Source organism: Canis lupus, chromosome 21, assembly GCF_048164855.1.
Source record: "Canis lupus baileyi chromosome 21, mCanLup2.hap1, whole genome shotgun sequence".
NCBI lineage: Eukaryota > Metazoa > Chordata > Mammalia > Carnivora > Canidae > Canis > Canis lupus.
Window position 1 is genome coordinate 6,691,391 of NC_132858.1, and position 26,354 is coordinate 6,717,744.

General features: G+C 47.6%; 2 protein-coding genes across 15 annotated transcripts in view; both read right to left on the reverse strand.

Annotated features, from left to right (window-relative positions):
* Positions 1 to 11,685, reverse strand: part of TESMIN (testis expressed metallothionein like protein) — a 39,078-nt gene extending 27,393 nt beyond the window's left edge. For 8 of the 14 annotated variants that reach the window (XM_072790214.1, XM_072790218.1, XM_072790222.1 and 5 more), the window contains exons 1-5: positions 11,487 to 11,641; positions 10,087 to 10,670; positions 6,795 to 6,953; positions 4,561 to 4,681; positions 2,041 to 2,117 (exon numbers count right to left, since the gene is read on the reverse strand). In XM_072790214.1, the coding sequence (XP_072646315.1) occupies positions 2,041 to 2,117; positions 4,561 to 4,681; positions 6,795 to 6,953; positions 10,087 to 10,593 (864 nt within the window). In that variant the 5' untranslated portion in view covers positions 10,594 to 10,670; positions 11,487 to 11,641. Of the gene's footprint in view, positions 1 to 2,040; positions 2,118 to 4,560; positions 4,682 to 6,794; positions 6,954 to 10,086; positions 10,671 to 11,475 lie in introns of all 14 variants that reach the window. The other 6 variants (XM_072790209.1, XM_072790211.1, XM_072790216.1 and 3 more) reach the window with 6 other exon arrangements.
* Positions 11,686 to 12,825: 1,140 nt separating this feature from the next.
* Positions 12,826 to 26,354, reverse strand: part of CPT1A (carnitine palmitoyltransferase 1A) — a 56,687-nt gene continuing 43,158 nt past the window's right edge. The window contains exons 14-19 of the mRNA XM_072790225.1: positions 25,520 to 25,684; positions 19,152 to 19,286; positions 18,117 to 18,269; positions 16,794 to 16,907; positions 16,435 to 16,527; positions 12,826 to 15,098 (exon numbers count right to left, since the gene is read on the reverse strand). Coding sequence (XP_072646326.1) covers positions 15,012 to 15,098; positions 16,435 to 16,527; positions 16,794 to 16,907; positions 18,117 to 18,269; positions 19,152 to 19,286; positions 25,520 to 25,684 — 747 coding nt within the window. The 3' untranslated portion in view covers positions 12,826 to 15,011. The remainder of the gene's footprint in view (positions 15,099 to 16,434; positions 16,528 to 16,793; positions 16,908 to 18,116; positions 18,270 to 19,151; positions 19,287 to 25,519; positions 25,685 to 26,354) is intronic.

The window sequence follows — 26,354 nt, forward strand, 5'->3', positions numbered from 1 at the left end:
TCTGCCCTCCTCACTCAATTTACAGGAGGGAAGCATTCACAAATTACTGAAACCTCCTCTTTCCCATCACCAGACACCTATCAGGCCTATGTCCCCAGTGACAGTCAAAACCTGAGCAGTGTTTTAGAGAAGGGATTTCACAGTTCTCAGGATCGAGGCAATCCTTTGGATAAACCAGGTACAATTTCTCCTTTCCCCTTTGCTTATTTAGCCCCAAAATAAAGCAGAGAAAAAGAGTTGTCTTAAGTATGGCATAGGTAGTAAATCTCGAGCAGCTTTATCCTGGAACCCATGACCTTCTTCAGCAAAGGTTGGCCACTTAGGAGTAAAGACATGAACTCCAAGGCAGGGTTCCTCACTCACATCACCTGGGATCTCGCAAAAACGCAGATTCTGGGTCAGCGAGTCTAGGACAGGGCCTGAGATCCTGCATTCTAATAAGTTTCCAGATGATGCCCAGGCTCCTGGTCCGTGCACCACAGTGTGAGTCATTACATGCTTAAAAAATACAGACTTTGGGGGCATCTAGTCAGCTCAGCTGGTGGAATGTGTGACTCTTGATCTCTCGGTTGAGTTCAAGCCCCATGTGGGGTGCAGAAATTACTTAAAAATAAAATACTTAGAAATATATATACAGAACTGGAAGTTTGGCAAGAAAGCAGCAAATGCATTCCTAAAGTGGTTGCTTCAAGGGTAAGAAGTCAGAAGCACCCGACATGAGGCCAGGAATAACAGCCAAGAAAAGATGGGGAGGTGGTGGACAGACAGGAGTTGTGGTCCAAAGGGACCTTGTGATGTGCAAGAGCAAGTCCAAGTGGGTCTCTCTGGTTGGGGCTGACACAGTGAAGAAAGGAAGATGGTGGAGTGGAGGCAGCCAGAAGGCAGGAGGCTTGTGTGCAGCATCTGCAAGACTCTGCGTCAGGTGCTCAGGGGATCACAGCTTAGGATCTCCTGCACTGATCAATACTCTTTGCCCTCCTGGCTAACGTTATCATTTGAGAAATATTTATTTACTCACTTGACTAACATCTGACTGTTTATACCTGCTGCCCCACAACCTTCTTATCTCAAGGCTTTAAATGCCATCTACATCCATCCTTCCTCACCTTCTGTTCCCTTCCTCTTGCTCACTCCATCCCCTCCCCCTGACCCCCTCATCACTATCTGCTGTTTTCACAGCAGGCTGACCCTGTGTTGTGCTCTTTTGCTTGCCTGGGGTGCTCTTCCATGTGACAGTCACACGGCTCACCCTCTCCTCTCTTTCAGGATTTTGCTCAACTGTCACCTTCTCAATGCAGCCAACTGTGACTGGTCCGTTTAAACCTGTATTCTGCCTTCCTCTCACAGAGCCTCTGTACCCTATGCCCATTCCCTGCTCTCCTAGCATATAATATAGTTTATGGACTAGATTTGCCTATTGTCTGTCTCCCACACTAAAACGCAAGCTGCAGGGGGTAGAGTCACGTGTTTGCTTTTGCTTTTGTTCAGGGGGATCATTTAGCATTATTAGCTCACTGATGTAGTCCAAGTGCTCCGACCAGCGCCTGCCCTATTGAGCGAAAGTCACTCCATGTGAATGTCCTGTAAGTGCCAGGTTTGGTTCCAGTTCTCAGTTTACAGAGACAAACTAGACTCATGAGATCTCTACTCCTGTGGATGCAGGCAAACAAACAAACCAAAACACGCAGAAATGCTGTGACCATTGAAGAAGGCTCTACACCAAATGGGAGATTTATGCTGGTGGATAGACAGCAGGGCCGTAGAGGAGGCAGAAAGGTGGTCTGGAGGCTGTGGGGAAGGGCGAGGCGGCCCCACCTGGCAGGCCCAGAACTTGTCTGCAATCATTCCATTCCCTCCCAACACCCAGCGTCTGACACCGTGGGGAAGCTACTGAATACTTGGAAAAGGTTTTACCATTGATTTTAAAACAGGATAAATTATGTTTCCTGAGTAATTCCAACTTCAACAATTGAAATTTTAAGAGAAAATAATGCCCAAATGTACTTTTTTTTTTTTTTTTTTATTAAAACAATGACTCACTTGTTGTGTAATGAGATTTAATTTTGCTGGTACTGGCAAAAATCTTCCTACTAAAGTAGTCATTGGTTTAGGGACATCTGTAAGGAAGACAATTAAAATTAATTGATAACATATATTGTTCCTTTTCTGCTTGCACATGGAAGTACAAACATGATCATGTATCAGGGATTTATCATGTGCAAAATAATTTAAACATATCCTGATCCTATTTGTTTTTTTATTCTGTAAAACTTTTTGAGTCATGTTTTTTTTTTTTTTAAGTTATTACCACCCTTTTTTCTTGGCCATAAAACTGCTTAACTTAAGCTTTTAGGGATAGCCTACTATACTAAAAACGAAACTGTTGCCAGGTGTCCAGGTTCCCAAACTGTATGACTGTGTCTGGGTGCCTGCAGGCGCATCAGTGAACTCACCACAGGGTCATGGTCACACAGTCAAGGAAAGCACAGCGACATCTGTTGGACATCATGTGAACTACTTTCAATTTATGTGCATTCTTTTTTTCAAATGGTTACTAACATACTAGGAGGTAAATACTTATTGGGCTATTTGGACCCAAAACTATTTAACTGCTGGAACTGATTGATATTTGGTCTAAGGGTGCAGTGAAAAACATTCCTGAGATATGCAGGCCCTTGCAAACCTCCATGTTCAATAAGTCCAAGCTGAGGAAGAAATGTGTCTTAGTGTTTCAAATCCCCTACCAGCTGAACACACTTCCTGCTCCAGGCTTATGCATCCTTTGAGTGATGTTACCTTGAGACTTCGGTAACAAGATGCATTTATTTTATGCTGGTATTTCATATGTACCTTGTTGGGGGGGGGTATGATTCTATGACAAGGAAGGAGATTTAGAGAACATTGTATAAACTCTCTCCTTCTGTGGACCTAAAGGCATGAGGATTTTGTCATGTTCCAGAAGGAAGGGAATTAGGAAAGAAGCCTTCTCTGCCTGTGCAGAGGATCTGATGCCACTCTGACCTACAGGGACTGGAGCCAGAAAATCCATGGTGGGACTGGACCAAGGTCTCCTGGAAGACAAAGCTCCAATCCCGATTCTGCATCACAGGAAAGTAAATGCCTTGAAGGCATGTTATGGTCCTGAATAAAGAGACTATCAGGATGGGGTAGGAGTTGCAATATTTCCTATAGCCTTGAACTCCAAAGTTCCACTGAAATGACATCTGTATTTAATATTGATCTAAATTATAGGCAAGTACAGCATGGGGAACATAGTCAATAATACTGTATCAACTTTGTGTGGCAACAGATGGTAAGACTTACTGCGTTCAGTTCCCAATGTATACAAACGTCAATCCACTGTTGTACACATAAAACTAATATAATGTGGTAGGTTAATTATACTTCAACAAAAAGTAAAACAAAAATAAATCATTGGCAAGGTCAGCAAAATATCTGATAATTAAAATATTCTGATTAACTCAAGATGTAGAATTACATGATTATGTATATAATCCATATAGAGATGCTTAGTTTTCAAGAATTAGGGTCTAACTTTTACAAACACAATCCTAAACTTATGCTATTTATTCTTTCATTTATCATTTATAAGTAATTTGAGGATAATTATGTACTTATAGGTCATGTATTATTATGCCTGTTTAAGGATGTTTCTGAGTGAATGGCAGAGAAAATCAGCATTTGATATACTTATTTCAAAGTCATGGTGATTAAAGCATAATCATCGTTCTCACTAATTATATGAAAATGTTTCCATTTGAATGTATATAATTTAAACCACACCTGAGGGGCGCCTGGGTGGCTCAGTGGTTGAGCAGCTGCCTTTGGCTCAGGTCATGATTCCGGGATCAAGTCCCACATCAGGCTTCCTACATGGAGCCTGCTTCTCCCTTTGCCTATGTCTCTGCCTCTCTCTTTGTCTCTCATGAGTAAATAAATAAAACCTTAACAAAAGGGATCCCTGGGTGGCGCAGCGGTTTGGCGCCTGCCTTTGGCCCAGGGCGCGATCCTGGAGACCCGGGATCGAATCCCACATCGGGCTCCCGGTGCATGGAGCCTGCTTGTGTCTCTGCCTCTCTCTCTCTCCTGTGTGTGTGTGTGTGACTATCATGAATAAATAAATAAAATCTTAAAAAAAAAAAAAAATCTTAACAAAAGAACAGACAAAAAAACACCACACCTGAACCATTAACCCCCCCACCCACCCAATCCGGGAAAGGCTGATATTTCAACCCCAGTTCCTTCTAGGCATATCCACTTGTTGGTAAAAGCAATCATTTGTTAGGATCACAAGGCTCTCTGCAGCTAGGGGAAGGAAGCACAGGGTAACTATTCAAGAACACAATGTACATAAATTAGTCTATAAAGATTTTTGTTTCTATTCTTAGTTCACTCATAAGGGCTCTGAGGTTTGCCAAATTGCCTTTTTAATAACCTAACTGCCTATTTACTTTTACTCTATAGACAAAGCCAAACATATTCACTTACCAACTTACATATCAAATATGACATATTTTTTTTAATCAATGTACTCTGTACCTGACTGTAGATAATTATTTTGGTCTTGATACTGAGGAACCAAATGAAGTGCTTTTAGTTCTCTTGTCCCAGAATTGTCTATACACAGCATTTGTGTACCCCCTTTCAACTGACATATCACCTAAAATGAAAAATAATGATCAGGTTTCATTTTTAAAAGATATCCAGTAATATGAACCTAAATAAACTTAAATCTGAGAAAATAACTTTAATCCAGAATTTAAGTTTCAATGGAAAAAAAATAGCAAGATGAAGAACTGTTTTCCATTTCTTACTCTACTCTTACTCCATGTCTCACAGGGCAAAAATCCCCCAGGAAGTGCTTTGTGAGATGTGTTCAGTGTGTGAATACAAGTTCCTGCTCATACCTTCCTCTACAGGTTGCTGCCCACGGAGATTTAGGGTAAGGATGGGGTGACTATGCACCAAAGCTTCCTTCGCCATCCTTATATTCCACCATCTGCGTGAATGAAGAGTACGTGGATCTGCCCAACCCCAGTCCCATTAGATCCAGTTAACTGTAAGAAAGACTTCATCCTCAACACCATCCCTAGAACTGGTCACAGACTTAGAATAAATAATCTTTTATTTTACGTTACTCTTTCCTGCTATGTATTATTATTTTACATGTGGGTTTTTTTTTAATGTCCATTTATTTTATTTCCTACAAGTACAGTTTAGAAAGGTTAATCCAAGAACTGGAAGATTCTAAGAAGCCATATCAGTTTTCCTGGGCCTGACTGGCTTTCTCAGATCACCTAGTTGGATTCTGAGCATAAATAAATCCTTAGTGAGCCAGGTGAGTCCGTCAGTCAAAGACACAGGTCAAGCAAAGCCCCCCCCCGCCCCGGGTGCCATCTCATCCAAGGCAGTGAGGTGTGAATATGAAGGCAAGAGAAGTCATGGTTTCTGCCCACACACAGCTTCTAATTCTGATGGTAAAGCCACAGATACCCAAAGAAGCTGCGGTCTCGGACTTCAGGTTGCCTTAGGGTTTCCCAGACAGGAAAGCCCAAATAAGCATAAAGGATCGATGTTAGCAGAATAACACACGTAGAGACTATGTTAACAAAGTGCTGATCACTGGGTCAAAACTTTAGATCACCCTGACATTGGATAAGAGGCCAGTATTCGTGTTTGGTTGGCATTTTATTTGTATTTAGAACATAAAGCTATAGCCACACACATACCTACACACGCACACACACACGTGCACAAAGCTATAGCCACACACATACATACACATGCACACGTACACACGTGCACAAGAGCAGGCTCTCCTGGGCTCTGCCTGGGCGTCCCCCACCCTACCCCCTGCCCCAAGAGCGAGCACACGCTACCCAGTACTCTGTTATAACTGGAAAAGTTCTCATCCTGCTCACCTGGTCCAGGTATCCTGGAAAAGCTCTGCTCTCGGAACCCATGCACCTGAGCAGAACCACAGACAGAGCGGCAGGTACTGGCATATGCCACAGTTGAGCCAAAGTCTGTGATGAGCTCATTTTCAAATATTTCCTAAAGTATGTGCCTTACTGCCTAGGCTACCTTTCTTGGAATAACGAGCTACCAAGGAAAAGGCAATCTCTGGTTCTTTGGACTCTGCCAGAGGACAGATGGGGCCCGATCCTCTGGGCCCCTCCTTCCCAGTCCTCACCATACTCAGACCAGGAGCCCCAGATACACCACTTACAAGCAGGCCAGGTAGCATCTCTGTTTTCTTATCTATGAAACGTAGATTAAAATAATGTCTAGGCTATAGTACTGACGGGAGGATTACATGAAAACACAAACATGCCAAACAATCACATGAACCACATGTGTAATAGACTATCTCACGCGAGTGTCACTTGGTATAATCAGGAATTTGAGGGCAGACGGGACAGGAAGCAGCCCCATCTGCCAAACCATGCAGCTCTGCAGGCTGCCCCACCCCTGGGCCCACCCCAGTCTGCACTGCCAAGGGGACTTGTGGTTCCTCTCCTCGGCAAGTACAGCAATGTTCTAATCTTTGTTTGGTTTGTTAATACCTGAGAAATGAGAATTTCAGAAGTGAACAGAGCATTGGGAAGGCCCCAATTACATTCTGCTTTTGATGGATGCAACCAAAAATGTGGACTCAAGTAAATAGGATGAAAACCAGTGGCCAAAATCAACAATTCCTATGGTCTTAGCAATGATCAGAGTCAAATATTTAAGATAATGTTAGCGAGACACGTTTTCTTGGGCATCATTACCATTGGGTTAGAGTCTTTCTTGTGAGAGCAGCCAGAGGTGTCTTCTGCTTCTTGTGATGAGGGGAACTTGCAACAGGATTCAGGGCCAAGAGGGTTCTGAAAAGCTGCTTCCTCCGGATTGTTACTTATAATTGTACCACCTGCTTCCTTTATTTCCACCTAAAAAAAGCAATTGTTATTTTAGAAACCACACTGTGGACCTGGGCTTCACAGTTGCAAACTAGAGAAAATTCTGTGTAGAAGTTATATGTTTTTTTAAAGATTTATTTATTTATGTATTTATTTATGTATTTATTTATGTATGTATGTATGTATGTATGTATGTATTTATTTATTTATTTATTTATGAAAGACACAGAGAGGCAGAGACACAGGAGGAGGGAGAAGCAGGCTCCATGCCAGGATCCCGAGACTCCAGGACCGCGCCCTGGGCCAAAGGCAGGCGCCAAACCACTTGAGCCACCCAGGGATCCCCAAAGTTATGTTTTTAAAGTAAAGAGCGGAAAGCCTTGGTGGCTCAGCGGTTTAGTGCTGCCGTCAGTCCAGGGAGTGATCCTGGAGACCCGGGAACGAGTCCCACGTTGGGCTCCCGGCATGGAGCCTGCTTCTCCCTCTGCCTGTGTCTCTGCCTCTCTCTCTCTGTGTCTCTCATGAGTAAATAAATAAAATCTAAAAAAAAAAAAAGTAAATAGCATCCTTACCTTTACTTCTTCTCTATTATTCACCCTGGAGGGGGCGGGGGGGAGGAACACAACAAGGAGGGTGATAAGTCATCTGATCAGACTCTCCAGGAACTAAGGACCCTGAGAACCAAAGCGACCTGTCTGCAAAGTGTGAAGGTGTGATTTTTTGATGTGGTGCTCATGCTGTCTCAAACACACTGTGTAAGGAACTAAGAAGACGTCCCAGTTGCCTTGGTGCCTCTCAAGCTACTCAACAGCCCTCCACTCTAAAGGAGCTGGCAGCCTTGTGGGACCTTCCCCCAAGTGGCCTCAAATGTGGATCCTTTCTCACCATTCTTAGAGCATGCTCATTAAGTTGTATTAAATGTTCCAAATGATTGTTTTGGTTTTTTCTCAAGAAGCCTACAATCCCGGCAGATGTTTCAGTGATACTGATAATGTATTTACAGCAAAACTTACAATTACATGGTAGCGCTTTCCTGACTGAGTGGCAGGATGATAACTAATAAGAAATGCTGAGGGCAAGGAGAGTTGCCAACTCTGTCTCTAAGCCATCTTCTCCAACAACAGCCAACTCAGTGACGCACAGTGAAATCAGCAGAGGGTGAAATGCCAGTGATAGTACTGAAAATTAATGGAATTTAAGAACGAAAGACTCGGTGGTTAAAAAAAAATTACCATCAGATTTGAGCGTTCCAAAATTGTGAGGATTCCTTCTAAAGTTTGCTAAGAACATGAGGAGGATTGGGAACAGTATCCAACCCACACTTTGCATTGTCCCTGCCTTCCTGAACCTGCCCAGAGTGCCCGTTTGCAGAGTACAGGAGAGCCAGGTCCTGGGGTCCTTCCAAGAAGACAGTGATTGTAGGGTTGCATTCTGCAGACCTCATATAAAATCCCAGCTCAGGTAACAATGTTTCCAAGGTATAGCTATGGCTGTGAATACGGAGATGTGGAACAGTGAGATTGGCAACCCACACAGGTAATAATTACTGGTAGGTTCCTTAGCACAGCAGACTAGCAGGAAGGTATACATCTTCAAAAAGAGGAAGGTTTAGCTGTATTTCAAGTTATGGTTTTATTTTGATAATTCAAATTTTATAGAAAAGAGAAAATTTTAAATTTTATTCTGCTTTCTGCTTTGAGGAACTTACCAGGCACACGCCATCTGAGTTTATTACATCTAATTTACCACTCTGTAACTAACAAGTACTTACATAGTAAATTTATCAACTCAGCCACATGCAACTATGATCCAAACTACTTATACTCAGCAAAGTCCCATTTTTACAGAAGAGATAGAAATAAAGGTCAACGTGGGAATGAATTTCTAGAAAAAGGAAATTAGCAATTCATTCTCAGTATTTACTAAAAAATAATCCCATTCTGTTTAAATGATAAACATGTTCATGCTGTATCTTTTTCATTTTACTACCTAACTAGGAAATAGGCAATAAAATATTTAAAAAGCAAATAAATAGGCAAATACCCTCTCCTCTATTTTGTTAACTGCACATTCTGTTAAAATTGGATTACATTAAAAGAGAATTTTATGATTTTGACATAAGCTAGTTCCATTCCTGTTCTGGTAAATTCTCACTGGGTCCACTCTGTACAGGAAGGCAGCCATACTAAGCCCAACAGGCAAGAGGTGCCAAGAACCCAAGTCTGGCCTGGAAGCAAAGTGGAGCGGGGGCCATTTCAAGCCATTTGAAAAAGATTCAAGGAAGACCTGTATCGTGGGTGAAGGCTGGTAGGACTGGGTGAGCTCTAGGGTTCCTCTATGTCAAACTGCGAGGGTGGTTGAAGTCTAGCCTCTCCTCTCCAGCTTTCCTTTACACTAAAGAGTAGTGATTGCATGAAAGGAGAACCAGAAAGGCAGAAATTTCAGCTCCTGAAGCTCTGGCTGATTCCTGAAGTCAGGCTACAGTCATCCAACACCAACTCCAAAGTGCTCTGTGGAGGTTTAACTTAATACTACAATGATTTTGTGGCTAAGTAATCTAGGTTTTCAAACCAGGCCCCCTTAGAGGGCCAATACACATACCCTTGGGATCGTTTCCTTTAAAAATTGATTTGTTTAGGTTCAGCAAGAACAAAGCAGAAAATCACCAGTGATGATAGCTAAAGACACTAGTTAGGGTAAAATTAGCAGGAATTCACGTAGACTCTGATTTATATTACATATGGTTAAGGAACAATCCCTTATTAGCAGAGAGAAGCTCTCATGTCTTGATTTCACGAAAACACAATTGCATTGCATTTTTTCCCCCACTAGTGACTGGGAAACACAAATGAGGCTTCTTTCCTAAACCCAGTGATAGCAACAGGCCCAGGGCCACACACTTCTAGCTGCTTCCCTCTTCTGCTGTATGCTCTCTGCAGTGTTAGGCTACTTTGAACCAGTTGCCCAGGACCTCATCTCCTGCAGGGACAATGGCTTGGCAGGGTAGTCAACACCAGGCTTACAAAGGGAGGTGCTCAGCTGGAATGAGTGCATCCAACCAGGGATGCTAGTGACGCGTGGAAAGGCTGGAGAGGGGAATCTTGGCCTGAGCCAATGGTCTCACTTCTCTATCTTGGGCGGGGCACCGAGGTCGTGGGCCTACTTGCCACATGGATCTTACTGGAATCACCCGGACACCGGGGTGGGCAGCTCCTTCCCGGGCCCAGGCGCCCAGCGGCACCACAGCAGGACTCCTATGCGGCGCCAGCAGGGAGGACAGGAAGTGCACGTTGTAGGGCTGCGGCAGTGGTGGCAGCGGCTGCGGGGCCACGGGCAGCACGGCGTCCTCCAGTGGGGGGAGCTCGGGGAGACTTGGGTATTCCGCCAGCATCTCTTCTTCGTCGTTGTCCACCACCAGCTCCACTTTGACTTGACTCTCACAGTCCCCGTGAAGCGGGGGGTTGAACACGTGCAGGAGGGGCTCCTTGGGGTCAGCAGAGCTCAGATACGCATCCTTAAACACGTGGAACTCGTCCTCCTCGTGCTTCACCACTACCGGGGGCTTCAGGGTCAGGTTTTCAGAAACAAACGGATTCTCGGCACTGAAAAGGTCTGTCACGATCTCCTCCTCCGGACTGGACATCCTGCTAAGCAGAGGGGCCTCCTCCATGTCCACTGCCAGGACCTCGGGCCGGCATCGCCCCACACCCCTAGCCACTGGATTCCTTCCGGCCTGGAGCCGAGCACCTGCAAGGACACACCAGGTGAGGTGGGCGGTCCGCCCCGGAATCCCCAGGGGGTCTCTCCATCCCGAGGGCCAGGGAGGGTGAGTCCACCATCCAGAGGGTCTGACTGGGGGAGGGGGGCAGTGTCCCTCCATCCCGAGGGGCGGAGCGGGGAGAGGGGGTCCCTCCATCCCTAGGGACGGACCGGGGAGAGGGGGTCCCTCCATCCCAGGGGGGCGGACCGGGCGGGGGTCCCTCCATCCCGAGGGGCGGAGCGGGGAGAGGGGGTCCCTCCATCCCTAGGGACGGACCGGGGAGAGGGGGACCCTCCATCCCGAGGGGCGGAGCGGGGAGAGGGGGTCCCTCCATCCCTAGGGACGGACCGGGGAGAGGGGGTCCCTCCATCCCGAGGGGCGGAGCGGGGAGAGGGGGTCCCTCCATCCCGAGGGGCGGACCGGGGAGAGGGGGACCCTCCATCCCTAGGGACGGACCGGGGAGAGGGGGTCCCTCCATCCCGAGGGGCGGAGCGGGGAGAGGGGGTCCCTCCATCCCGAGGGGCGGACCGGGGAGAGGGGGACCCTCCATCCCGAGGGGCGGAGCGGGCGGGGGACCCTCCATCCCGAGGGGCGGACCGGGGAGAGGGGGACCCTCCATCCCGAGGGGCGGAGCGGGGAGAGGGGGACCCTCCATCCCGAGGGGCGGAGCGGGCGGGGGACCCTCCATCCCGAGGGGCGGACCGGGGAGAGGGGGTCCCTCCATCCCGGGGGGGCGGTCCCTCCATCCCGAGGGGCGGAGCGGGCGGGGGTCCCTCCATCCCAGGAGCCTACCGGGAACCCACCTTCCCTCCCGGCCTGCAGACCCCTAGGCCGGGCCCGGGGCCCAGGGGCAGACCCGACGGCGGCCGAGGGGCGCGGGCTCAGGCCTCCCCGGGGGACGCACCTGGGCCGCGGGGCTGCTGCGGCGCCGAGCGGGGATGCGGAGCGGGGCGGGGTGAGCCGGCTGGAGCCGGCCCGCACGTGCCCGCGGCGGTTGGCGATTGAGGGCGGGGCACCGGGGGGCGGGGCCACGCAGGGGGCGGGGCCTCGGGCCGGGGGGCGGGGCTGTGGGGGAAGGGCCAGGAAGGAGGTTCCTGGGGCCTGGGCTCTAGGTTCACTTGAGGAAACCTAGGCGCCCGGACCAGCCTCACTTGTTCAGATCAAAATTAGCATATTCATTGCATTGAATAATGACTCTATTGAGATATTGAAATGCTACAGATAGAGCTGAAGATCCCTTAAGCACTGTGCCATTCCAGTGGTGCTGCCCGCCAAAGGAGACACTTTCCTCAGTTGGGTATCTTTCCAGGCGTTTCCAGGGCCTCACAGGGCCGATGGCCTCACTTCTTTTAGGGCTGAAATAATCGCATCATGGTTAAAGTCAGTTGAGTTCAGGGCAGGGCTGAGAACGCAGTTTGGGCTTCCCAAACTAAAGGCAGCTGAAATAAACTGAAGAGCCCTCGTTAAAAAACAAAAAACAATCTGATTAGCTTGAATAGCATGAGCAAGACCATACCATTCACATATTTTTACAGAGCAGTTCCCATGCATGAAGCATGCACAGCTCTCCAGTGTGAGTCACAAGCCAGCCAGACTCGAAGGCCCAGCACCTCCTCAACACTCCTAGATGCTCTTCAGCTCTGCTGGATCAGCCAAAGCCAGCTGTCTTGTTACTCAGACCTCCACTCAAATCCTCCTTTCTCAGCCAGCTACCTCTGCCCACACATGATCCTCTCATCTGCCTCAGGACGCTGAAGGTCCTCTGAATGGCTGTCTTGGTTCTCTCCTCCCACTGGATTCGATCTCCACTGTAGCCAGAACTGGGGTCCCCATTGTACCGAGCAGAGCTTAGCACACAGCAGGTGCTCAATAAAGACTATTGAGAAAGGTAATGTTGTGCATCTACTTAACAGATATTTGAGTACCTACTACGTGTTGGACACTGTTCCAGGCACAGGGACAGGGAGCAAATGCATAAACGTAGAGTGGAAACCACAGCCCAACTCCGCAGCTTCCCTTCTAAGCCAGGTCACTCTGCCCAGGCCAGGCCATCTGTGCAAACCTCCTGTAGTCTCTCACCTTTTGTCTCCAGCATCAGCGCTACCTCCTTATTCACATAACAAAAGAGCCAGAAACAAAAACTGGGATTAATGTTTTATTAATGATAACATTCATACTGCAGTTCTCAGATTTACATCCAAAAGAGCATATTGTATCTACATGCAGTGGACAGCCCAAGATAACAAATTCAAACCACAGCTCTTTAAGACTATGGCTTATTCCAAATTAAATTAAATACATAATACTCTTCCCTCTTCTTTTCAACATGTACAATAAAAACCCACTCTTCCTTCTTTTAGGAAATATAAAATTGCATTGATAACTGCACTGGTTAAAACAATTAATTACATTTGAAATATTTAAACCTGAGAAACAAGCCCAAATATGTTTAAGTGCTACACGTCAACGTTTGAATTCACATGTGAACACTAAGGTCAGTGGTCAATAGCACAGGATTGATGTGGCTCCGACAGCGACTGATCCAGCTTTGACTGGAAGCCACGCCTGCCCTGGGGCAGAGTGGGCTCCTCCCCCCACAACCTCCTTAACTGTGAACCACAGATGAATGGGGGCTGGGGGGTGTTGATAGCATAGTTGTTGGTTTTCATTTTAGCTTTTTTGTCTGTTTTCATTCCTTCTTGCTTTTAAGAGAAAAAAAAAATCTTTGGCCCATTTAGGTGGGATTTTTACATGACAACATATATGGAAATAAAACACATGTGCTCTGCAGCAAGCGCCCCTCTCTCTTCCAACAGCCCAGCCTGGTCATTGTATCACTGGAGTGCACGACCCCATCAGAACAAAGTGGTCAGAAAAATAAATACAGAGTTTTAAAAATGGACAGCTAAGCTTGTCATTACAGCCCAGAGGCAGTGGTGGGTCTTTTCATTCCATGATGCTTTATTTTTACATTAAATACTGAAGACAATTCAGTGCATAATTGCTTTTTGGTCACTCAGACACTTTCAATAAAGGCACACCCATCTAAAGGGCAGACTGTGTTCAACCTAGCACCTGTCACCCACAGCATCTTCATCAGTCACCGAGATGATGTGGCCTACCATGTCCATCTACCTCCATCTCTTCTGGGAAGGAACATGGTTCTCTCTTGCCAGGTGGGACTGGGAAGCACTCCCAGGGCCTGCTGGCACTGCACTCTCCTGACCATTCTGAGGTTATTTCTATTTCTCAAGCTTTGTTCCTTCATCAGTGGTAAACGTCATGCCCTCCTTGCTGTCAGCCTGGATAAGCAGCAGTCCTGAGGCACAGCTTACCCTTCATTCTGCAGCAACTGCTCCAGACACCTCACATTTAACCACAACATCCCTTGCTCCCCATTTCTCACACACATACATGTGTGTATACACACACACACACACACACACACACACTTTTCTTTTGTTGCTTAATGATACGAAGAAGGTGGTCTGACTGGGGGGGATCCAGGCCAGCTGCCCTCAGGAGGGAACTGGTCTTTCTAGGGGGAAGGAAACCATAGGAAACACTTTTTCAGGTCACCCACTCCATAAACTTGGAAGGGAGTAAGACACTCATGATTCTACCTGCAGACCCGACACAGTAAATCTTCCCCACGGTCTCCCTTTCACTTAGGGCCCTGCATTGTTAAGGCACTGGGTTTTGACAACTTGCTCAGTCAGTAAAACTAAACATGTGTGGCATACTACTTGCTTCAAGCACGGAGAGGCAAATGAGGACAGGGTTACCCACAGCAACAAAAACTGTTTCCAAAAGCACAGCGTTTCAGTTAGTGCATTATATATGCATCAGCTACGAAAGGTCCCCATCTCCAAAGCTCAGATGCTTTCCTCTCTGAACAAAACAAGCTCCGGTTAAAGTAAATGCCCGTTTAAGTACCAGGTATTTGGTCACCACCAAGGAAACGTGCCACTCGCATTTCCAATGTGTGAAGTCACAACCCCACTACTCCCTTAATTAGCTCAATCATATTTTCGTCCCTCAGGAAGCCCAGGAAGATGCAAAAGCTTTCGGGGGGGGGGGGGGGGTTGGGGGGAGGGGATTTTATCAAACTTTCTCAAAGTCAGGACTTGCCAGGAAGTAGTGGAGTTTTACTTCACATGGTTGAGACCTACTGTTCTATACAAAGAAAAACATCAAACCCTTGGAAGGAAAACTTCTGAGTTTTGTAGAGCAATTTTTCATCCTGAACTACGATCAGGATCCACAGCTATTTTTCATTTGGTTTTTATCCGAAGAGCTCGTTTTCCTTCACGGCGGCTCTAATGGAATTATTTTTTGGAGTTGGAGCTGAACCCAAATAAACTGATGATGTCACTCATGGCCTGTTTCAGGTACTTCCCGAAGCGATGCGAGTCCTTTCATTTAAAAACAAAAACAAAAAAAAAAACACAAAACACATGTTATGACCTGGAAATCTCCACACTTGAGCCTTTCTCTACTTATAACCTGATGCAAAGAACAAACATTCCTTTTTGTCAGTGCTCTAAGCTTTGACCTAACAGCTTCATTGTGAATTTCCACTTTCTGGAGAAATGCTGCGGGTTCCCAGAGATAATCATTTATATATGTTTGTGTGGGTGTGGTCTTGATTTAAGGCCTCCCCAAGGGTCAATGCATTACATAAAGCACAATAAATAGGGGCGCCTCAGTGGTTGAGTGTCTGCCTTTGGCTCAGGTTGTGATCCTGGGGTCCTGGGATTGAGTCCTACATGAGGCTCTCCCTGGGGAGCCTTCTCCCTCTGCCTGTGTCTCTGCCTCTGTGTTTCTCAGGAATAAATAAGTAAAATCTTAAAGAAAAAAAAAAAAACGACAATAAATGGATTCCAATCCTCTCTGCTAACAGTGAACTTGGCAATGCTTTCAGGTAGTATACAATGTAGAAAGGCAGAAGAGAAACAAGAATTAAGCATGCCATGCAAGGAAAGAGGTTCCACACCCACAGAACACCAAAGACCGTCCTTCATCTTATATGGTATGTCTCTCCATGTGCACACTGACCACAGTCCACCCTCCAACATTAGAGTCTGAGAGTTACATGAGCACTCCAACATTGAGATTTAAAACCATTCCTATGGGCAAAAACAAATATTTGCAACCAAATAAGATGATTTCTTTAAAACTAGGTTAGAGAGGGGCGGCCAGTGGGCTCAGTCAGTTAAGCATCTGCCTTTGGCTCAGGTCATGATCTCAGGGTCCTGGGACTGAGTCCCAAATCAGGCTCCCTGCTCAGTGGGGAGTCAGCTTCTCCCTCTCCCTTTCCTTCTGTCCCTCCTCTGCCTCGTTGGTACACATGTGCTCCTTCTTTTTCTCAAATAAAGTCTTTTTTTTTTCAAGATTATTTATGTATTTATTCATGAGAATACACAGAGAGGAGAGAGAGAGAGAGGCAGAGGGAGAAGCAGGCTCCATGCAGGGAGCCCGACGTGGGACTCGATCCCGGGTCTCCAGGATCACGCCCTGAGCTGTAGGCAGCGCTAAACCGCTGAGCCACCCGGGCTGCCCTCAAATAAAGTCTTAAAAAAAAAAATAGCAATGAAGTAAAATTAGGTGAAAGAACTTAAAGTTTCATTTATTTGAAAATGTCCCCACCAAGTAAGAGCATACAGTTGAACTGATATTTTCTGTCAAATTAAGAAGAAAACAGTAAAAAATACTCTGGTCTTTAGAAAAGGGCCTTCATGTTGTACTTACGGTCTCAGGGCTGGAGAACTTAGAAGATATATGGAAATTGATGAGGTTCTCTCCCACAAGGATGTACGATACACCATAACCATCGTCAGCAACCTATAGAACCAGTAAGTTGAAGTTTAACATGGGGGGGGGGGGTGAGGATGATGTGAAAATGGCACCCTCTCACATTTTAAATACAAAATAGCATTAATAACCTGCAGAATTCCCTGGGGTGGGGGGTGAGGGGGCAAGGCACTCAACAAAGTAACACAAGGGGTGCTCATGTTACTCCCGCTCAAAGTCCAGGGAGACATGAAGCGGAGGCAGACGTCCTGTCTCTGGATGTGCAGTTCCATGTATATCAATACTCAGACACTCACCGGCCCAAAGCCCCCTCCGCTGGACACATATTCCGGATTCCTCTCCAAATCAAACAGCTCCACCTGCTGCTGAGGAGTTTGGCTGGTCGATAATCTCCAAGGCTCTGATAAGACCTGTTGAGTAAAACAAGATGATGCTCTAATGACATTTTTCCCAGAGCTGTCTGCTTCTGTCCCTGCGCCGCCCCAGTGGGAGGCAGGAAAGGGCTCTCTGGGTCTCTGGGCTCTCAGACACCGGAGGCCTGTGTCCCTGAAAGCATTGCTGGCTCAGGGCAGAGTGTGTGTAGAGGGCACAGGGCAGATGAGGACATGTGGACTGGAAGGCCCAACACCAGCTGAAAAGGGAGCAGGTTCACTAAGATTCGGAAAGGGGGCTGTGCTGTGCTGGAGCTCAATTTCAGGAATTTTGCAAGCTGCTTGTTAAGCAGAACATTATTAAAAATTAAATTTTATTTATTTTTTTAATTTTGTATATTTATTTATTTTTTAAAGATATTACTTATTTATCCATAGAGACACACACAGAGACAGAGGCAGAGGCAGAGACACAGGCAGAGGGAGAAGCAGGCTCCATGCAGGGAGCCCAACGTGGGACTTGATCCAGGGTCTCCAAGATCACACCCTGGGCTGCAGGAGGCGCCAAACCACTGCGCCACTGGGGCTGCCCAATTTTGTATACTTCTTTATGAGAGACTGAGAGAGGCAGAGACTTAGGTAGAAGGAAAAGCAGGCTCCCTATGGGGAGCCCTATGCAGAACTCGATCCCAGGATCCCACTGAGCCACCCAGTCGTGCCTAAAAATTAAATTTTATAACTTAAAATGACATTCTCTTAAAAAACAAGAGTGAAAAAACAAACAAGAGTGACAGGAATGCCTGGGTGGCTCAGTAGCTGAGCATCTGCCTTCGGCCCAGGGTGATCCCAGCATCCAGGATCGAGTCCCACATGGGGCTTCTTGCAGGGAGTTTGCTTCTCTCTCTGCCTATGTCTCTGCCTCTCTGTGTGTCTCATGAATAAATAAATAAAACCTTAAAGAAAAAAAAAAGAGTAATAAATACGCAAGAGCTCATCACTTCCTAATTAGTTGAGCACATCTTACTATGATCCATACTCGAGGTTATCTGTGTCTAGGAGGTCAGGAGGGTAAACCCAACACAAAGCATTCCCGGGGGCTGAAGGGACACAGCTCAGATCTGACACCATGATGACAGTTTAGCCCAAAAACCTGTTTGTGGGGCTGTTTCCCACTTGTGAGGCTGCCCTGACTTAGTATTCAGTTAGCCAATAAAGCCAGGTGAGCTGCCACTCACAGAGGGGACTTACTTCCTTCAGGAAGGGGGAATCGACGGCCAGGTATTTGGAAACCACATAAAGACAGAAGAGGTGGCGGTCGATCCCAGAGCCAGTCATGGCGAGGCGGTACAGATGTTGATGCTTCTCGGATGCAATCTGGAACAACTTGAGTCTCTGCTCCACCTAAGCAGCCAAGGGTGGGAGATTCACGTCACCGTGCGGGATGCATGTACCAGGCCTTTCCCTCCAATGGCCAGACAGCACCATAAAAGCAGGCATCAGGGGGTCTCTGGGAGAGACGTGCAGAGCAGAAGTGCCACAGCAGAAGCCCCACTGACCAGCTGCCCCCTCCCCAGATGCATGCTGCCGATGGGGTGGCCCAGAGGCTGGGGGCGGCTGGGGGGGCACGGTGGAGACGCACTTTTGGTGCCATGTGCAGCCTGCCCAGCACACCTCATTCACACCTACTGATATCTTCCAAAGAATCAAAAGCCTTAGTCCTTGGGAACAAAGTTTCCTCAGAGCAGAGCACCCTACCCAGCATCTCCCCCGCCACCTGCAACGTGCACCTGGCCTGCTGGGTGCAGATCTGGCCTCTGCCACATCCTAGCTGTGTGGCCAGCAGTTTACGGAACTCAGAGTCGTCTCTGCTCCTTAGAACGAATGGATAGCATACCCCCCAGGCTCCTGCCAGGATGCTCAAAGGCAGTGTGGAGGAAACTCAAGCCCCGAGCCTGTGCAGGGGGCCTGAATGTGGGCCGTGGGCTCCATTAGCCCCACGGAGAAGGTTCCAGGGCATGGTTCCAGGTTCCCCACCCACCCATCAGCTCCTAAGACTGTCCCACTGCACCAAGTCCCATGCCTCTCCATGCTGGGTGAGAGTCTAGTTTAGACTCATAAGGAATCCAAGCAGATTTGGAGACATCAGGAAACTGTACAAATGTTAACCTCTCTGTGCACATCCTGACCACATTCAGTTCCCTTGAAAGGAGGCAGGGAGAGAAGCCGAATCCAGCACCCCTGGAGAAGGTGCACACACCACCTCTCAGCCTGGGGCCACATTACCGTCTGGGTGGGGTCCACCATGGCGAGCACAAAGTTGCATGACTCAGTGGTACAGGAACGCACAGTCTCCGTCCTCCCTTCGCGGAAGAGCCGGGTCATGGAGGCCTCGTACGTGAGGCAAAATTTGCCCATGTCCTGGGAGAGGAAAAGTATTTTAATACAAAGCAGGGCACGCCAAGGGCCTCAAACGCACAAGAAGGGATGGGTTACGGTCAGCTTTAGCTTTTACTCATCAGTCTTCACACAGGGTTGTGCAGCAGGCAGATGGAGACTCGTTAGCTTTGAAAAGGCCTGGGGGTGGGGGTCAGTTTCTGGGTAGCCCAGATTCTATTTCCAGATGCAACTGATGCCATGGCACAAGTTCCTGAGCATCACACACCTACCCAAGTGCAGACACATTTATGGAGGGAACACATGACAAGGTGATGCGCATGCAACGGTCTGAAATTGTTAAAAGACACGAGGTGTTGGCAGGAAATATTCTAACGTGTTTGGATGACAATGAGGATGACCCAGTAGAGAAGGGACAGGTCCGGAGTAATGTCCCCCAGCAGGAGGGCAGGTGTCCAAGCTGCCGCACCAGAGAGGAGGGGAAATGAAGTGAGGTGGGTGTAGCCAGGGGGGGAGTGGTCAGGAGGTCTCTTTGCAATGTTTTCTCCTTTTCTCAGTGAACCCAGAAGGCGGCTAGTCTGCTGAGGGTGAGGAAGCAGGGAGGTGCTAGGAGTCGGAGAAGAGGGGTATGGAACAGGCATGGAGGGGCTAAGAGTGGGCTACCTGGGGGTCCACCAGAGTGAGCGCTCAATAATTTGAAGTGAAGGAGCCAGTGCTCTGGGGTCTGAGTGCAGCCATGCCAGCCTCCTGGGTGCAAGGCCACGCAGGGGAGAGCTGGCCTGAACCAGGGGTGGTCCTGATGTGCCTGGGGCCATGGGATAGTCAGGGAGGAGGGCAACAGACCGAGGAGTCATGCCCAGTGAGAGGGAAAAGGGAGGGCAAGACGGGCGGAGGCGCTGTGGGGTCCAGAACAGTGGCATCAGGGACCAGGAGGAGGACAGGATGACAGAGGAGGCAGCATCTGAAGTGGAGACCCTGCTGGTGACAGGATGACAGTACATCAAGGGCTACAGGTAGAAGCGACAGGGGGTGCGGGGGGGGGGGGGGGGGCCGAGGAGCACACGGCGTCCCACCACATGCGCCGTGGGAGGGAGTCAGGTTGCCCACGGCTCGAAGACACACAGGTTCCCAGCCCGGATGGGAAAGTGGTCAATGGCAGTTTGTGAACCCCGATTATTCCTGTTATGACCGGACAACACCTCTCGGCATTCGGGCCCCGGTGGCCCCGTGGTGACAGAGGACACCCTGCCACCAGCTGGTGCTGGTAAGGAAAGCTGGTGCCAGAGTCAAGGTTGAATCTCCTGGTGTGCGGGCCATGCCTGTGAGTGGCCTTCGGGGCTCTGTCCCTCCCCCAGTCCTGCCTGTAACGTGATGAGGCGAGCAGGCCACGGGGTGAGGAACACAGGCCAGGAGGTCTGTGACGAGCCGCCGCTGACTGCCATCCACCTGTGCTGCCCCACACGAAAGGCTTCCACGCTGCCCCCAACGCCCAACACAAAGAGCCACCAACTCACCACACTTCTTCCATACACCAGTCATTACTTTTCCCTTGGATGGGGTCCAAGAGGGGCTCTAACTCCTCATTCTATTCTATGTAGAGTAAGAATAAGAATAGAACAGGTAAGCAGGGGTCCAGGTTATTTGTCAAATGCGCCTTTCAGAGAACCTCCTACCAGCTCTCAGAGGGGCACATGATGAAGCAGTCGGGAGAGGGGGAGGGAGAGGAGAGCGGGAGATAGAAGAAGAAATACAAATCCGGCATTTTAGTCAATTTAATAAAGTCAGCTTGGGAGACACAATCCAATGATTTACGTGAGGTCCACTTGCCAACATCAGGCTTTTAATTGTGTGAGTGGGCAGCACAGTCATGTACGACACCCACAATCTTTTTAAATGATCATCTAAAAACCTCTTGGCAAATGCACTGACATTTGTCAGGCTGCTCAGGCCCTCAGAGAGCCAAGCCACTTCTCCTGCCACAACCAGCCACCATCGGGAGAGCAGCCACTTGCCACCCACAGAACACCACCGGTTCCTAACGAGGGGGATGAAAAGACACGGTCTGTGAAGGTATACTGACATGCATGGTGTGAGGACACAAACCTGTCACACCCTGGGATCGGCTGCCCCGGGGCTCAGTGTTCAGGCTGGTGGCACTTGGGGGTTTTTCACGTCTAGTTTCTAAATGAAAAATAAACATGACCCAAATGCAGGAAACAAACAGGCATATTTGACTAAAATTATGACCACAGCCAAGAACCTTCAATCAGTTGTCATTTACTGATGCCTATTCTTCTGTGGCTGGCACGTTCCTGGCACTGGGGATAGATAGATCATGTCTCTGCCCTCGTGGGGCAAATGTTCTAACGGGAGAAATGTGGATATTCGATATTACAGTGACAGGTGCACCGAACAGAAACAATGCAGGGTGACGGAAGAGCAATAGAGTGCAGGCTATTTTAATAGGAGGTGGGAGCGCTTGAGTAAAGACCTAACCAACCATACATCAATCTAGGAAACAGCAACTATCCGTGGAGAGCAAGTGCAAATGTCCTGAGGTAGGAATGGGCTTGACGTATCTGAGCACAGCAAAAAAGCTAAAGCTGAGTCCATGAGACAAATATTATATTAGAGAAGGCTGGAAGGGCAGAGGGATCAGGCCGGTGGTCACTAACCTTGGGAATGTGTTAACTCAGAAGGGAAAAATAGGTATGTTTTAATTCCTACTAACCTCAAACTGAAATATTGCATTAAGTAGCACAGGCAAAAACCACAGTAGTTATGAACACTGTGGTGACTTTGAAGAGAAAATCATAGCTATTTGCACAACAAATTATAGTTGTTGCAGATACCCCAAAATATCATACATGCTTACAACTACTCAAAATTATAGTCGTTATTAGATCCACTATCCCAAATTTAGTGCCTAATTACATCCACTGCACCACAAATTTACATTTAATATTTTGACGTGCATTTTTATCAACCAATTAACTCTGTGACCATATGTATTTCCTTTAATGCTTTGTAAACGTTATTGTGAAATGGGATCCCAAAGGCTTTCCCAAACTGCCTACAAGGTCCAGGGGCACAGAGAAGGGTCAGAAGTCTGGGAGAGATCCCCCAGAACATGCAGGACATCTGGATTTATGCAGAGCCACGGGGAGATCCCGCAGCTCTGAGCTGAGCAGAGAGGGTCTGAACAACATCTCCACAAAGAGAGCCGTGTCCCCAACGCAGCTGGTGCTCAACCGAGCACGTATGAAACTTCTTCTGAATGGAAAGATCTGCCCCACATTTTTAATGGGTCATCTTAATCCACGGACCATTCTTAATAGGTTGAGGGCTACATAAAGAACTGAATGGGGGGGCAGGTGATTATTTCTAGCCAGAGGACAAAGGACCAATGGAAGTATCAAAAATAAATAAGTGATCTTCTACTCTGACAGAGGAATTTGGTTTCTTAAAAAGTAATTGTAATACGAGCTTGTGCAAAAAATGTCAACACAGAACAATGTGAGACAATACAAATCAACCTTCACAGCACCTTGCTGGATTTTCCATCTAGATTGGATTTTCCATCTAAATCTCTTCTAGATTTTGCATTTAATAAAGCAAGAGCTGGGACACATGTTCTATAACAGGCAGGTAGCAAGTATCACAGTTCTGTGGGTCAGGTGGTTCTGTGCTGCACCTGCTCGTTCATGCCCCATAACTCAAAACACCTGCGGACAGTACAGCCAAAACGAGCGTGACTGAGTGCTAACAAAATGTTCTCTGTGAACAATGAAATTACATTGGATACTCACACATCACAAAATATTATTCTTTTGAGGGTTTTTTTTTCCAGTTATTAAAAACACAACACCATTCAACTCAAGGGCCACACGAAAACAGGTGAGGGGCTGGATGTGGCCCATGGGACACAGTCTGCAGATCACCGTAGTGAATAAAACTTTCACATGGTGTTTTATGTTCAAGCGTTTTTACTACACCACAGACACATTTAATGGTCACGCAATAGTCCGTTGTACAAAAATACCATAATTTAACATGTTTCATGCAGACTGATTTAGCCTGATTCAAATTTTTACCGAGGGTGATATTTCAGCACATCTTTGTGAACCTGTCCTTAAAGAATACAATTCTCAAGGAAGAATTTGCCAGGGAAATGGTTATACTTTCAGGACACATACTTCCAGCTAGATGAGCCCAACTGCCACACACGCACTTCCCTAAATTCCCCTGTACAAACACGGAAGGGTCAGAAGACCTTTGCGAATCATGTAGGCAAAAAATCCAGTGTTACTTACGTTGCACTTATCGGATTCCTCAAAAGTTTAATTTTCCATGTACGTTCACTGATAATTTGTATTGTTCTGCTCCCCTGAACCAACTTCTGCTCTGACTCCCGTTTTCCTACCAGGCTGTTTCCCAAAAGGAACCATCTAAACCAATTTTCCCAGTCCTATCCACTAACGGACTCATCCTCTCACACCGATGTCAAACCCCACCTTTACCACAGAGAACAGCGTGGCGCACGTTACAGCCCAGTGCCACATTGTGCTCATTACTAAAGCACAATAATTTGTTGCTGATTCTTTGTAGGATTCTGTACCAGGCTCCTTACTGAGTACTCTTCTTAATTATAGAAGCTTTTCTGGAGGTTCTATCTCCTGAGAAGACATACCGATGATGCTCCTGCCCAATGATCCCAGCTGTACGCACTGTACTTCCAGAAAGGCCTTCGAGAACAGTGAGAACAGCGGAGCTGCTGGAGGCAGCCTCATCACAGCCCCATTGTTTTAATGGGGTTATCTCACATTTTTCACCTCTCAAGCCACACTCTGGCTACTAATACATGGTGGTATTTATCAGGTGAAGGAAACAGCCCCTATTACTTAGAGCTGTTATCAGGAATGCCTGCCAGGATTTTAATGTCTTTTTAGTATCTGTCAAAATGACTGTTTTCTTCTCTGATCTAATAATATAATTTAATCTGTGACTGGATTTACTAACACCAAACCATCTCCTTGCTGCTGGGACCATAAGCTGCTACTGCTGCTTACACTTTTAATATACTGCTAGATTCTATTTGCTAAGATTTTACTTAGTTTTTTTGTGTTTATATTCATGAGCAACGCTGATCCTATGGTTCTTTTTCACGTCCATCAAATTAAGACATGGGTTCCAGAAGCAGCCTGCCTAGATGCAAGCTCAGCGGTGCCACCGTGAGCTGTAGACTTCAGGCAATGGAGCTCCCCATCTCCTGAGTAAAGCGGAGATGAAAAAGGCCCTCCAAGCCGCTGTTAACCAGCTCCTGTGAGGCACTCAGCACTATACCCGGGCGGCTCTCAGCTGTTCCTTGTAATGCTCAGCATGAAGCTGGTCCTGGGAATCAACCAGGCAGCTCCCAGCTTTCTGAAGCCTCCAGAACCCTACGCTCGTCAAAACAATGCAGCAGCTTCCGAGCAGGTTCACGTTAGTGAGTGGCTCTCCAACTTCTGCCTTTCATCGTGGGTACTGCCTCCTGCCTTCTTACCTTGCCTCGGGTCACCTTTACTAACCTCTGTCGCTGCAGAAAATAATCATTGCAAGATTTTCAAATGTATTACCACGGGCCCTGGGGCTCTCTTAGGAAAATCTTCCCTGTATCTGAGACGGCACCTCCTTTTATCACCCTAACCCTCCTTTTATCACCCTAATCACCATTTTAGGTGAAATGTTTGCTCATCAATTTTAAACATCCAATTATTAATTCTAAAATCCAATTCCTCAACCCAGTTCCTCTTTCAGTCTCTCACTCCATCGGAAAAAGAGCTCTTACAATGGCTGTGCCTCCATCCGACTGCTCTGGGAGCATGCATGTCAGTGCCTATGTTACTTGGGAAAAGAAATCTTCGTGATTCAATCATCTTTGTCAAAGACTATATGGTAGAGTCCGTTCTAAGTACAATTTTGGCCCATCTGTTCTAGTTTATTTTAACATCACCTCTTTTGCTATCCTGTATCGGTTTCTTTTCTAGACTTGACCCCTGCCCCCAAGAGGGGTTCTGCTCACCACGCGTCCCATCCCTCCTGTGGCAGAAGGCCTGGGTGATGGCATGTGAGTAAGAACCAGCGGGTGGTGCTTCCGTGATGGTGGCTTCCCTCTGGGACAAGTGTCCAGCCACCACCACCTCCCCCCTGAAAGCCAGGCAGCTCTGGAAATGTGCTCAGGACCCTGAAGCGCTTGTGACAAAACCCCAGGCTCGTACCTTGTAGTGTGCCAGCTGGAGAGCAAGCTGGACAAAGGCATCCGGGCTTGTCCGGCACTTCTTGATCAGCCCTTTGCCAAAGGTGTGGAAAGGGAAAGAATGGAAATCCACATCGTTCGCCAGCAGGGTTGCACTGCTCAGGGCAGTCTCTATCACCTCTTGACACTTGACAAAAAAGGAGAGAGAGGTTTTACTTATTGGTGGGGAGGGCAGGGTTCCTGACTTTAGTGCAGCTGACAGGGGCCGTTACTGGAAAATGCACACATCCCAGTTCCTTCCCATTTCTTTCAGGAAGTGTTCTCCACGGTCCCCTGCTCGCCGCAGAGTGCTGGGGTGACCCGAGCAGAAGGAATGCTGGGAGGAGCTGGGGGCTCCTCAGTCCAAGTGGGACCCCTCAGTGCATCTCACACAGTCCGAGTTCAGTTTTTGAAATCCACTGTGGTGACCATGAGGATCTATTTCCATTTCCATTTCCATTTCATTTCATTTCATTTCATATTTTATTTATTCATGAGAGACCCAGAGAGAGGGAGAGGGGGGGAGAGAGAGAGAGAGAGAGAGAGAGAGGGAGAGAGGGAGAAGCAGGCTCCACGCAGGGAGCCCGATGTGGGACTCGATCCCGAGACTCCAGGATCACACCCTGGACCAAAGGCAGGCGCTAAAACACTGAGCCACCCAGGGATCCCCGAGGAACCCATTTTGAAAAACAAATGGATACACAAAAAAAGGATGGGACACCTGGGTGGCTCAGGGGTTGAGCGTCTGCCTTTGGCCCAGGGCGTGATCCTGGAGTCCCGGGATCGAGTCCCACGTCGGGCTCCCTGCATGGAGCCTG